Genomic DNA, 12,967 nt, shown 5'->3' on the forward strand with positions numbered 1-12,967 from the left:
AGTAGGTGATCCGACATCTCTGGATCTGGGGCGCATGCTGCTTTGCTCCCGATGTGATTAGACACAACGGGAGCCTATCGGTGGGTACCCACGGATTCAATGTCCACCAGCACCCGCCGATTAAGCAGGACACTACTATGTAAACAAGGCAGATTTACATTCTCTCAGAAGGGAAGGTATGCATAGAAACCAATCCGCCTTTTTTTTTTTTTATCAGGTTTTAATGAATCAACCCCTATAGCTTGGACCTGTGCTTTAGATCTGCGCAGGGAGGCAGATTACTCCATATTGACCTGTGATTTGCCCTGTGCTGGCAGACCTGCCAACCTATTAACAGCCTATATTATAGTGTGAAAAAATGCAAACTTTGAAATATATGTGCATTTCTAGAATGCAGTCCTGGCACGAGTTGAGATCCCACCTTGTATAGTAAAAGGGTCAGTCTGCCCAAGACTGATATTCCCACTCTGCGTAGTCTGCTTTTCTTTGCCGTGTCATATCTCTGTTCCTCAGTTCCCACTTTCACCCGTTCTTTTTATTATGTGCGCTGCAACAAAAGGGCTCAAACTCCATACGTGGTGGAAGATGGTACCACAGTAGTAAATTATTACTATACAGGATTTATAGAAGTTTTATGAAAGATATGACAAGCCTGGCAGGATATCTCATTGAGTGGACTGATGGGTCAGACCGCTATGGTAGAGTGTCCAGAAGGATCAGATGACTATCAATGTTGTACCAACATAAAGTGCCATCTGAATCTTATTTAGGGAAATGAGTGACGGATTAGAATACTTTACTTGATCATTGTTTCCCCCTAAAAATCCAACAAATGCAAGCGTTTGCATTGCACCTCCCTCACCCTGCTCCATAATCAAAACCAGTCTCCAAACTGCGGACCTTTGCTAGCCTTTATCCAACCCTTGGGACACTATACCTCCCACTGATACCAGATACCATTCTGCCAACTGACCTCAACAATGGGGCACCATTTCTCCCACTGGCCCCAACAATTGGGCACTCAGTCCTCCCTCTAATAGCAAATGTAGTGACGTTTATTCCCACTGATGCCAGGACAATTTCTGTTCTTGCTGGCCACAATCTGGCCCTCCTTAAAGTCTGAAGGACAATAAATTGTTTAGAAAGTTTGGAGATCCCTGGTCTACAAAAGTGGGTGACATTCCCCTTTCCCTGTTTCAGGTCAGGCACTGCCACTGATACCCAAGGGTGGTCTACGCATCTTCTTCTTGTGCTTATGGAGGCCACCTCTTAAGTGGTTGTAAAGTCAGAGAGTAGGTTTCCTGTAAACCCCACTGTTCTAATAAGGTATAATACACACAGTGTAAAAGTGTGTGTATGTATATATATATATATATATATATATATATATATATATATATATATATATATATATATATATATATATATAAAATATACATTACCTCTGTGTAGTTATTGTCACTGTACTAATGACACTGGCTGGGAAGGGGTTAACATCAGAGAAGATCAAAAGGGTAAAACTGTGCCTAGGTTGTGCTTGCTCACTGTGGGGGAGGTGCTTTGACTAGGAGAAGGCAGAGATCCGTGTTTCTGCTGGGGCGAAAAACACAGTATCAAAAAAAAAAAAAAAAAAAAAGGCGGATTGGTTTCTATGCAGAGCGTGCACCATTTTAAAGCGTGACATGCTAGGTGTCCATTTAAGTATTTTCCCCCAAAAAAGCAAAAATGTTACCAATTGAATTGGAATAGAATGAACCCAGTCCCCCCTCCTCTTCTTAGGGTGGCTCCTGCACTTCCCAGTGTACCATCATAGGAAGCCGCTTCACTTGTCAGCTCGATCCTGAGCCACGCCGCCTGCATATTTTGATAGAGACAGCATGGCTGGGTCCCACCTCCATTGCAGGATCTGACTGACAGTAGTGGGAGCCAATGGATCCTGCTGCTACAGATGGGCACAGTGCTGGATGGATTGAGGGCTCAGTGGGTGATGCTGTTACCTAAACATCTTTTAACTTTAATGCAGTAGGGTAAAAAATAAATAAAAAAAAATACCAAAAAAATAATAATATGGAATAAATCAGAACCCTGAGTTCATATTACACTTTTATATATTACATAATAAAATATATTTCTACAAACATGGGGAATGTACAGCTCTCCAGACACTGCAGAACTGCAATTCCCAGCACGACACAAAGACTGGCTAGACATGCTAGACCTTGTAGTTCCCTATCCACTGTGAAAAAGCTAGACAGGATAACAGCAAGTATATATCAGTAATAAGTAATTTAATATTGATTGCTGACTCAAACACAGTAAAATACTGTAATGAGGCAATCCTCAATGAGTGGCAGCGATTTCCTGATCAAGGTGAGAAGTATTCTTACCTGTAGACATCGCGCCTTGCAGGGGCTCTGCTTGTATAGATTATACGTCTCAGTGTAGCCGACATGCTTCAGGAGCCAGGACTTGCCTGTATACCCTCTGCCTATAGCTCCGGGGCAAGATGTAACCTTTGATTCTTATTGACATAAAATTCAGCCAGTCAGAGGGCTGTAGGTGTTATCTTGGTCCCTTTCCAACTGGTGCCTAGCAAAATCATGCTTAAAGGGAACCTGTGAAAGAAAAATGGGAACTACTGTTGCCGACTTGTTTTTAAAGGTACAGGCTCCAAGGCTGTTCTGATCATAGCTTCCTTATCCAGTCAGTCAATCAATGACCAGGGAAAAAAAAAAAAAAAAAGTGTACAGGTTAAGACTTCAATGATCGCTCGCTTGTTTGTTCCAGGTAAAGGATTCATTGGGCAGTGAAGCCAGGATCAGAATGAACGCCAAGGAGCCTGCAGCTTAAAACAAGTCAGCATTGGCAGCGCCCGCATTCCTATCCTCAAAGGGTTAGGCCATACAAAATATAAAATGTTAGTGTTGGGTGAAGGCCAGTGGTTGCAATCACTTAACATAATATCTTTCAGGGATTCTAGCAGTAAGGTCTTTGCACCCGAATCACCATCTCCCACATCTTACTACTATTATACAGTTGCAGAGAATGCAGCAAAATACGCGAGACTGTAGTGAAGTTCATTTGGGAGAGTTGAAATAAAGATATCTACAGAATGGACCTCACACCGGTGTTCTTTGCATTACCAACACTCAGCCATACTTAGAAAATCCAAATGAGTTGAATTGAAGGTAGACCTGGATCCTTCCTCATTTATCCTCCCACTGTGCCAATAGATAGCTGTAAGCAGTCATGGGCTCCTTTCAGCTGCTGATGGGCCACTGCTTGTGGAAGAGCTGAAGTTGGTATACAAAAATGGCTACTGTCTCAACATCACCTTTTGCATATCGGTAGACCACAGGGCAGGCCTGCTGCTAGGCCCCCAGAAATGACATTGTGTGATTGGGACAAAGGACACAAATGATCTCCACAAACTATAGTGTGGGATGGGGCCAGGGGACATGTATGATCTCTGGAATGTGCATTGTAGGATGGGGCCAGGGGACAAGCATGATCTCTGGAATGTGCATTGTGGGATGAGGCCAGGGGACAAGCATGATCTCTGGAATGTGCATAGTGGGATGAGGCCAGGGGACAAGCATGATCTCTGGAATGTGCATAGTGGGATGAGGCCAGGGGACAAGCATGATCTCTGGAATGTGCATTGTAGGATGGGGCCAGGGGACAAGCATGATCTCTGGAATGTGCATCGTGGGATGAGGCCAGGGGACAAGCATGATCTCTGGAATGTGCATTGTGGGATGAGGCCAGGGGACAAGCATGATCTCTGGAATGTGCATTGTGGGATGAGGCCAGGGGACAAGCATGATCTCTGGAATGTGCATTGTGGGATGAGACCAGGGGACAAGCATGATCTCTGGAATGTGCATAGTGAGATGAATCTAAGGAACATGCACAACCTCCAAAAACTGTGTTGTGGGATGGAGCCAGGGGACAACCATGACCTCCAGAAACTATCCTGTGGCATGAGGCCAGGGAACATGCATGATCTACAAAGGAGAGGTCAGTATAGATAGGGAGGGAGAGGTGCGCCTATAAAACATTTACAAAACAGACATCCTAAGCTGTCAGCTTACACCTGCATCTCTTAGTTTTTACCATGTGAGATCCCCCCGGTGTGGTTTAATCTTTTAAACATGATTACCATTTATGCCATCACACCTCCTTTAGCATTATATAACTGCCTGTCATTAAAGAGTAATGAAATCTAAAAAAAAATGAAAAAAAATGTGTACACTAGGAACTGCATTTGAATTGCACAGGAACGCTGTGCTGGACTTGTGCGATTCACATGCAATTTTGTGCAGTGCATAATCAGCCCCATTAATTTTGAATGAGCTGAAATAGCACCGCACCAAAAGTAGTGCATGAAATGCATTGCAATACAACTGCCTGGTACTTTTATACCATGCAATCTGATGCAGGCAAACGCACTGCATTTGCGACCTGCGTCTGGGGTGTCTAACTTTGCACTGACCTCTGCAGCAGATCACAAGGGCAGTGAGATTAGAATGTGGTGTGTGAAGCAGCACAGGAACTCGACTTTCCCCACACTGCATTCTGGTGTGAATGGGCCCTAAATACAGACCCAAAATGCAACAGAATGTTTCAGAAACTCAGACATGATCAACATTGCAAGAGATCCTGGTCACAAGCAGACTTGGCAGCTCACAGCCTTCCAGATACATCTAGGGAGATTGGTGTTATTAAAGCAACCTTACCAGCCCTGGATTGAATTATGTCCCGTATTGTCCAACCTATATCTTGTGGGCAGATAGAGGGGTGTAGTAGAACTGTGCATAGAGAATATGTACAGCTGCTGGCACTACACTAGACATATAGAGCAAAACACAAAAACAAATAGTGCAGCACTGAAAAGTGACAAACCTACAAAATTCATTCAAAATTCATATCGCAGTGCGATCTGCAAACTCGGACAGGAATTCGGATCGCATGGTGTGAAAACCCATGCGATCCGATTCTGCTGTGGACCAAAAAAAAAAAAAAAAAAAGAGTCCTGTGCGAGTTTGCCGCGGGTGCGATGCGAATTCAGCCATACTATCTGTATGGCTGAACTCGCATCGCACAGAGATCGCATGTGATTTGCACTGCAGTGCGGTGCGAATCACATCCGGGTCTCCCACCCGCAGCGGTGTGAACCCAGCCTAAAGCGGGACTGCACTGTGGAAAAAAAATATTAAAAGCCAGCAGCTACAAATACTGCAGCTGCTGACTTTTAATAATTGGACACTCACCTGTCCCAGGGTCCAGCGATGCCGACAGCCGAGGCCGATCGATCACTCGGCTCTCAACTGCTGCCGTCACCATTCTAGGTGAGGGAATCAGGAAGTGAAGCGCTGCGGCTTCACTTCCCAGTTCCCTACTGCGCATATAGGAATGGTCTGCGCTGTCTCGGGGACCCGTGTGTGTCCCAGCAGACAGCGCGCAGGGACAGAAAGAGGCATAGACTCCCGTAGGAGTCTATGCCCGGAAGCGGGTGTAAATACCTGTCTTTGACAGGTATCTGCACCCCCCCTCCCCCCTGAAAGGTGCCAATTGTGACACCGGAGGGGGGGGGAGGGTTCCAATCAGCGGAAGTTCCACTTTAGGGTGGAACCCCGCTTTAACTTCAGATTCAAGAATTTTTTGTTTTGTACTACTTTTCTCTGTTTTAAGTTTTTTTGTGTCCATTTATGAAGCAGTGAAGAGCGGTGATCCCGAGGATCGCCAATGATCTCAGCCCATAAACGGTTTACAAACCAGAGATAATCAGGGGAGAAGTGTTTGAACATGTTCTCCCGCCAATTATCTCCACACACGGAGAATGCTGATTGACTGACACAGTAATGGCCAGTTTATGAAGCTGCAATCTCAGCGCTTCACTAGCGATCTATGTCAGAATTCACCAGCTGAGAGGTGGAGAATCGGGGAGTGAAGAGAGAATCGGGGGGGGGGGGGGGGTAGAGGAAGAATTTTAACTTCCTTCTACCTCGTTCAGACTCCCCAACACTGTAAATTATATATATATTAGGAGGTCGACCGATATGGGTTTTTCTCTGGCCGATGCCGATATTTAGAAATCATGGCGGCCGATAGCCGATATATGATGCCGATTTTTTGGGGCCGATATGTTAGGCCGATTTTATTTTATTTATTTATTTTTAATCCCCCTTGATCTAACACACCTTTCCCACTGGGGCGGTTTTTTAAGGCGCTTTTGGGCTAAAAATAGCGCCTGTAAAGTGCCTGCAAAATGGCTCCCCTGCAGTCTGTGTGAAAGACAGAGTGCTTTCACACTGAGGCGATGCGCTGGCAGGATCTTAAAAAAAAAGTCCTGCAAGCAGCACGTTTGGAGTGGTGTATACCGCTCCTCCACCACTCCTGCCCATTGATATGAATGGGCACCACTGCCGAAGCGCATGCAATGCGATTTGGCAGCGGTGCTTCATGGGCACATTTAACCTCTTCCTTGGCCGCTAGCTGGGTTATATGTGCCCCACTAGCAGCCAAATAGCACTGCTAAAATGATGGTAAAGAGCCGCTAAAACTTGCGTTTTACCATCAACGTCTGCCCACTCCAGTGTGAAAGCAGTCTTCATAAGTGATACAGAAAATTTCTTACACTTAAAGCGGAGGTCCACCCTAAAATGGACCTTCCGCTCATCGGATTCCTCCCCCCCTCCGGCGCCACAATTGGCACCTTTCAGAGGGGATGGGGGTGCAGTTACCTGGATAATCCAGGTAACTGCACCCACTTCCGGGCTAGCTCTCTGCGGAAAGGGGCGTACATTACGCCCCTTTCCGCAAGTGCCCGCCCCCTTCCGCAAGTGCCCCGCTGCCTGCTGGGAAACACACAGATCCCAGAGGCAGCGGGGACCGTCCTGATTGCGCAGCGCGGCTCGCGCATGCGCAGTAGGGAACCGGGAAATGAAGCCGAAAGGCTCCATTTCCTGATTCCCATACCCAAGATGGCGGCGGCAGCACTCAAGTGTCGATCTAGAGATCGGCTTCGGGTGCCGACATCGCGGGCGCGCTGGACAGGTAAGTGTCACTATTTTAAAAGTCAGCAGCTGCAGTATTTGTAGCTGCTGGCTTTAAAAAAAAAAAAAAAAAAAAAAAAAAAAAAAAAAACGCGGAGTCCCGGCGGACTCCCGCTTTAAACATTTATTAAACAAAACAAACCTCCAATCAGTTTACTTGTATGTATGATCTAGATTTAAAAAAAAAATAAATAAAAAAAAAACCTATATATTAAATAAAAAACGGGTAGTCAAAACTTTTGGACAAAAAAAAAAATAAAAAAATAAAAAATGGGCTAACTTTACTGTTTTTCTTTATTTTTTAAATGGTGTATTTTTTTCCCAAAAAAATGCATTTGAAAGACCTCTGTGCAAATGCCGTGTGACATAAAATATTGCAACAACCGCTATTTTATTCCCTAGGATCTCTGCTAAAAAAATATATATAATTTTTGGGGGTCTAAGTGATTTTCTGGCAGAAAATACAGGATTTTTACTTGTAAGCAACAAGTGTCAGAAAAGATTTAGTCTTTAAATGGTTAAACTGAGAACTTTACACACTGAGATGATTTCATTCAGAAGTGTAAACATTGTATCATTTTGTTCTTTTCTTGGCAGTCTGCCCAGAGAGGAGGAAAGTGTTGCTATGACGACTCAGGCAACTCACGCTGACTTCTTACAGAAGTCATTTCAAAGTACCGCTGTAGAATCGGCTTTTTATCAGCACAATCGGCCGATGCCGATTATTTAAAAAACTGCAAATATCGGCCGATATATCGGTCGACCTCTAATATATATATATATATATATATATATATATGTGTGTGTGTGCGCAGTTGGTTTTGCACAGTGGCCCCGATCCTCCTCTTCTGGGGTCCCTCAATGGTGCTGTAGCTCCGATTGGATTTGATTGACAGCAGCGGAAGCCAATCACGACCGAGACACCTGCTTTTGCTGGTGTGCTCATCCCCGGCGCGAGAAAGAGGGTACAGGCAAGTAAAACGGGGGCTCAGGGGAGCTGCAGCATTGTCGAAGCTCCGCTCACCCCCCCCCCCCCCCCTCTGCTCAGCGGCGCCGGCATTGCAACTGTGGGCACCCGGCTGTAGCTTCACAGCCAGGCACCCTCTACAGATGCGTGAGCGGCAACCCATGCCATGATTGGCCACGTAGTCATCTCGGACCTGTCACGTTCACAGATGACTGACAGGAGGGAGGGGGCAGATCTCAGCCCTTCCTGTGCCAAGGGGAAGCGATGTCACCAGCCCAGGAACTGAAGGAGGCAGACTGCGAGGGACCCCCTAGCAACAGCCATTTAGAGGTGAGTTTAAAAAAAATAAAAAATAAAATCCAATTTTTTTTAAGGAATTTTAATCATTTTTTTTTTTTTTTTTGTGTGTGTGTGCGCAACACCACTTTAAGTCGGGGTGGATAAAAAAAAAGCAAGGATTTCTTTTTAAATATCAGATTTTATTTATTTTTTTATTATTCAAATCTGTTTTTTTTTTAATCCAATTTATTTTATTAAAATACTTTTGAAGTAACCATGAGATAAAACAAAGTTCAGGAATATTCCTTTATCCCATTGTAGTGTACATAGATTTTCAAAACAAACTGTATGATTTAATCAGTTCTGATATCTGTTTTACTAACCTGACAGCTTATTATTCTAAATAGGAAACCTTCATTTTGTTTGCAAATATTAAAGATTCTAACTACCAGAAAGACTAAGTCCTAACATTTAAAGAGTGCCTGTCATTTCATATCCCTCATGGCAGTGCCTGTTATCGGGGCATCCACTCACCTGCTGCCGCCACGTCCCTCATCTTGTTGTGTCGCTGCCGCATCAGCCCGGGGGCTTTCACACTGGAGCGGTGCGCTGGCAGGACGTCAGGAAAAAGTCCTGCCAGCAGCTTCTTTGGGAGCAGTGAAGGAGCGGTGAACTCACCACTCCTCCACCGCTGCTCCCCATTGAAATCAATAGGGCAGCGCTGCATTACCACCGGCAAAACGCCGCCATCGCAGCGTATTGCGGGCAGTTTTAACCCTCTCGGCCGCTAGCGGGGGGTAAAAGTGCCCCGCTAGGGGCCGAAATGCACTGCAAATCCGACGGTAAAACGCCGCTAAAAATAGCGGCGTTTTACCGCCGACGCTATGAGCGCAGCAGTGTGAAAGCCATCTAAGAGAGCTTTTGCACATTACCCACTGAGAATAGAATATTCCTCTTCTTTTACAGAGTGCTAATGGACTTTCTCCACTTGGTGACAAGGTTGGTTTAAGGACTACAGATAAAGAAATACAGAATCCAAGTTCATACCCGAGTTTCCCTTTGAAGTTGGGTGCATTCCGGGTACAGAGCGCCTTAGTGAGGATGACATGCTGGAATCAGATTCTGCGTTTACAGACGGGGTAATCTTTGATCCTTACTGACATAAGGAGTCGCCTTTGCTGTGATGAAAGCTCACCTAACCGACCAATAAATATAACAATAAATATAACATCCCTCTCTGGGCGCTGAGAGGTTAATTGTAATTCACCATTTACAGCCTTCACGATAAACCATTGCAGAATAAGCTCATTCACCGAAATGCTGACCCTGGAAATCTTTTAGAACAAAGTTTATCTTTCATTCGGTAATTTGTATTATAAATTAGACAAATAGATCTGCATTATGACTTTGGGAAAACTACGTGAAATGTCTCCTGCTTTCCTTATACCCCTCTAGAGAAATATGAGATATAGTAGAGCAACAGACTTTTTATAGCTGTAGAACCTTGTATATTGCAAGTAGTAGAAATAAACCATCATTTAATGCTTTCTTCTAGATCAGTGGTCTCCAAACTGTGGCCCTTTGCTTACTTTTATCCAGCCCTTGGGGAACCATTTTCATCCAATGATAACAAAGTTGGTGCACAATTCCTTCCCACTGCCACCAAAGATGGTGCACAATTCCTCCCCACAGGCCAAGCTGTCTAGCAGAACTGGCAGTTAGAGGGTTGGGTGGGATATTTGTGCTGGTCCCTTTAAGGCTCCGAATATCTTGCATGTTTGCAAGTGTATTAGGAAACAAAGATATAGAGAAAACCTCCCATTTTATGATATAGCCTTTTGTTAAAAGGTAAAATTATAGTTACGTCCTAAAGAAGTTAGGTGGGCGTGACGTAACCCGTAGGGCATCTCGGAGGTCGTCGCGGACCAGAAGTGATGTACGAGGGCACTTTTCTGGATTCTCATGATATAAACTTTGGAGTTTTATAGTTTTCAAAAATGTAAGCAGAATTTTAGACTTTAATAAAAGGCTATTTCATACAATATTATACTATGGAAGTCTTTTTCTATATCTTGGTTTCCAGATACACCTGCAAGCATGCAAAATATTTGGAGCCTTAAAGGGACCAGCACCTCAATATATTGGGAACATATATGAGGACATCTAGAGGATCCCAAGTGTTAGAGACCTGAGTAGCAACAGATCAATACAAATTTGGCGTGTAGATTTCTATATGAAGGTGAGAGTTCTGCGAGCACTGAGGGGATGCGTGTAAAGTAATTGTTAAGCACTTTTGTTACACCAAGAGATAGGGGACTGTGTGAAACTTAATGGCGCTTTAATGCAGCATATTTTGCACATTGTTGAACACGTACTATGTATTAAGATTGTTTATGAAGCACTTCTAATAGCATCATGTAATTATTTTATATTTCATCACTTTATACCGCATATGTTATTAGAGCGATTGAAGTTGTGCAATTTATTAATTTGTATACCGAGCGTGGGAACCCATTTTAGGTGCTTGCAGCAATCATTCACTTTTTTTGTTTTGTTCCTTAGTTAAAAAGGCGCCTTTAACACATGAGGAGCATTAGTTTTTCATCCATCCGTTGATGGATGAAAAAGGGACATCAATCCATCTCTATGGAAAAACTGATGTAAATGGATGATCATCCATTTACATCTGGTTTTTCAAACGGATCATAGCTCTACTTTCCTTCCGTTAAAAAAAACAAAAAAAAAACTGATCGGATTATAAAAAAAAAAAATTAAAAAAAAAAAAAAAAAAAAACTTATGAGAAACAGAAGAGCAGCCGATGAAAACATAATCTGTTTTTTCTTTGAAAAGACGTGACTGAGCTGATGATGAACAGTCCGCATGTGTGAAAGGGGCCTAACTATTTTCACACTGTATTAGTGCAGGAGTTCATACACCCCTTTATTACAGTGCTGGGAATGTCTCTAGGGCGAGATTTGGAGTATGACATTCCCTGGGACCCTGCAAGGTGAAGGCCGACATCACCTCAGATCCCGCAGGATGATATTGTCCTCCTCTAGATGTCCTGCATGGTGAAGGACGACATCACCCCAGATCCAGCAGGATGATATTGTCGTCATCTAGAGGTCCTGCATGGTGAAGGACCACATCACCCCAGATCCTCCAGGATATTGTCCTCCTCGAGATGTCCTGCAAGGTGAAGGATGACATCACCCCAGATCCCGCAGGATGATATTGTCCTCGTTTAGATGTCACAGGAGGAAGCCGAGGAAAAGGCAAGCATACTATCCAACTCTTTCATCACTGTGTCCTGCAGGGACATAGGGGGTCAGTAGGAAAAGCCACAGCATGCAACAGGGGGAACGCAGCCAGCACACCACGATGTGTCAGATAGCAGCAACACCTGAAGCTCTTCAAGATAGCAAAGATTTCACACATCGCCCACCGAGAATCGAATATTCGATTCTTTTACAGAGGGTTAGTGGAATCACTTTCTCCACTTGGTGACAAGGTTGGTTTAAAGACTACATATAAAGAAATACAGAATTCAAGTTCATACCTGAGTAGCCCTTTGAAGTTGGGTGCATTCCGGGTACAGATAATGTGTCTTAGTGAGGATGACATGGCTGCTGCTGAAATCAGATTCTGCGTTTACAGACGGGGTAATCTTTGATCCTTATTGACATAAGGAGTCGCCTTTGCTGTGATGAAAGCTCACCTAACCAACAAATATAACATCCCTCTCTGGACGCTGAGAGGTTAATTGTATGGGCGGAGATAATTCACTATTAACTATTTACAGCCTTCACTATAAACCATTGCAGAATAAGATCATTCACACAAATGCTGACCCTGCAAATCTTACCTAATGCAAGCCAGAGATCATACAATTTTCTTTCCATGCACCACAGGTGGAAAGAAAACTGCTTGATTGTTCCATTAACAGTCAGTGTCGGTTCACACTGGGATGACTTGTCAGGCGACTTAGCCGCCTGACAAGTCGCATCCCGTTCTGTACAATGGAACCGTTCTAATCTGAGCGACTTGTAGAAAAAGGTTCCTGTACGACTTTGGGGGTGACTTGAGGAGACTTGCATTGACTTCTATAGAGAAGTCATTTTGCAAGTCGCCGCAGCTGTCGTGTCCAAGTTGCCTGAGGCAGTCGCGCTGCAAGTCGTGCTGCCTCAGTGTGAACCGACACTCACAGTCAATCCCCCCCCCCCCATGTAATGAAGATGAGAGAAGACCTAACATACTTCTTGTCCTAGGATGACAAACCTACATACAGTACATTAAGTGAGCGTCGTCATCCTAGGACAGGAAGTGTGTTACTGGCAGGATCACAAAGTGGAAATAAAGAGGAAAAAAAAGAAAATAAATAAATAGTTTTTTTTTTTTTTTCGCGCTTTATTATTTTTAATGCCACCACCATATCTTAAAACTGGTACACTGCAATGAATAAGACCACATTCACACTTGTGAGTGGGACTGTGTCCGGGGGGTGGCAGGTGATGAGCGGTGGAAAGAAGGCCCAGCAAAAGCAATGGGAGGCTAAAGGCTCCTGTAGCTCATCCTTGCTGCCTAAATGTAATCACTCAAGCACCGGTTACTACAGATGGGCCAAAACATATTGGGTGAAAATGAGGTTATCTGCATTTTGTC

General features: G+C 44.2%; 1 protein-coding gene across 3 annotated transcripts in view; it reads right to left on the minus strand.

Moving 5' to 3' along the window:
• RIDA (reactive intermediate imine deaminase A) overlaps positions 1-12,967 on the minus strand; it is a 42,653-nt gene that overhangs the window by 21,451 nt on the left and 8,235 nt on the right. The window contains exon 1 of one of the 3 annotated variants that reach the window (XM_077493085.1): positions 11,865-12,027. The exons of 1 other annotated variant lie outside the window; for it this stretch is intronic. In XM_077493085.1, coding sequence (XP_077349211.1) covers positions 11,865-11,929 — 65 coding nt within the window. In that variant the 5' untranslated portion in view covers positions 11,930-12,027. Of the gene's footprint in view, positions 1-2,387; positions 2,600-11,864; positions 12,028-12,967 lie in introns of those variants that run through there. One more of the 3 variants, XM_077493084.1, reaches the window with a different exon arrangement.

Source organism: Lithobates pipiens, unplaced genomic scaffold, assembly GCF_037356315.1.
Source record: "Lithobates pipiens isolate NorthernLeopardFrog02 unplaced genomic scaffold, aLitPip1_a1.2 Scaffold_19, whole genome shotgun sequence".
Taxonomy (NCBI): Eukaryota; Metazoa; Chordata; class Amphibia; order Anura; family Ranidae; genus Lithobates; species Lithobates pipiens.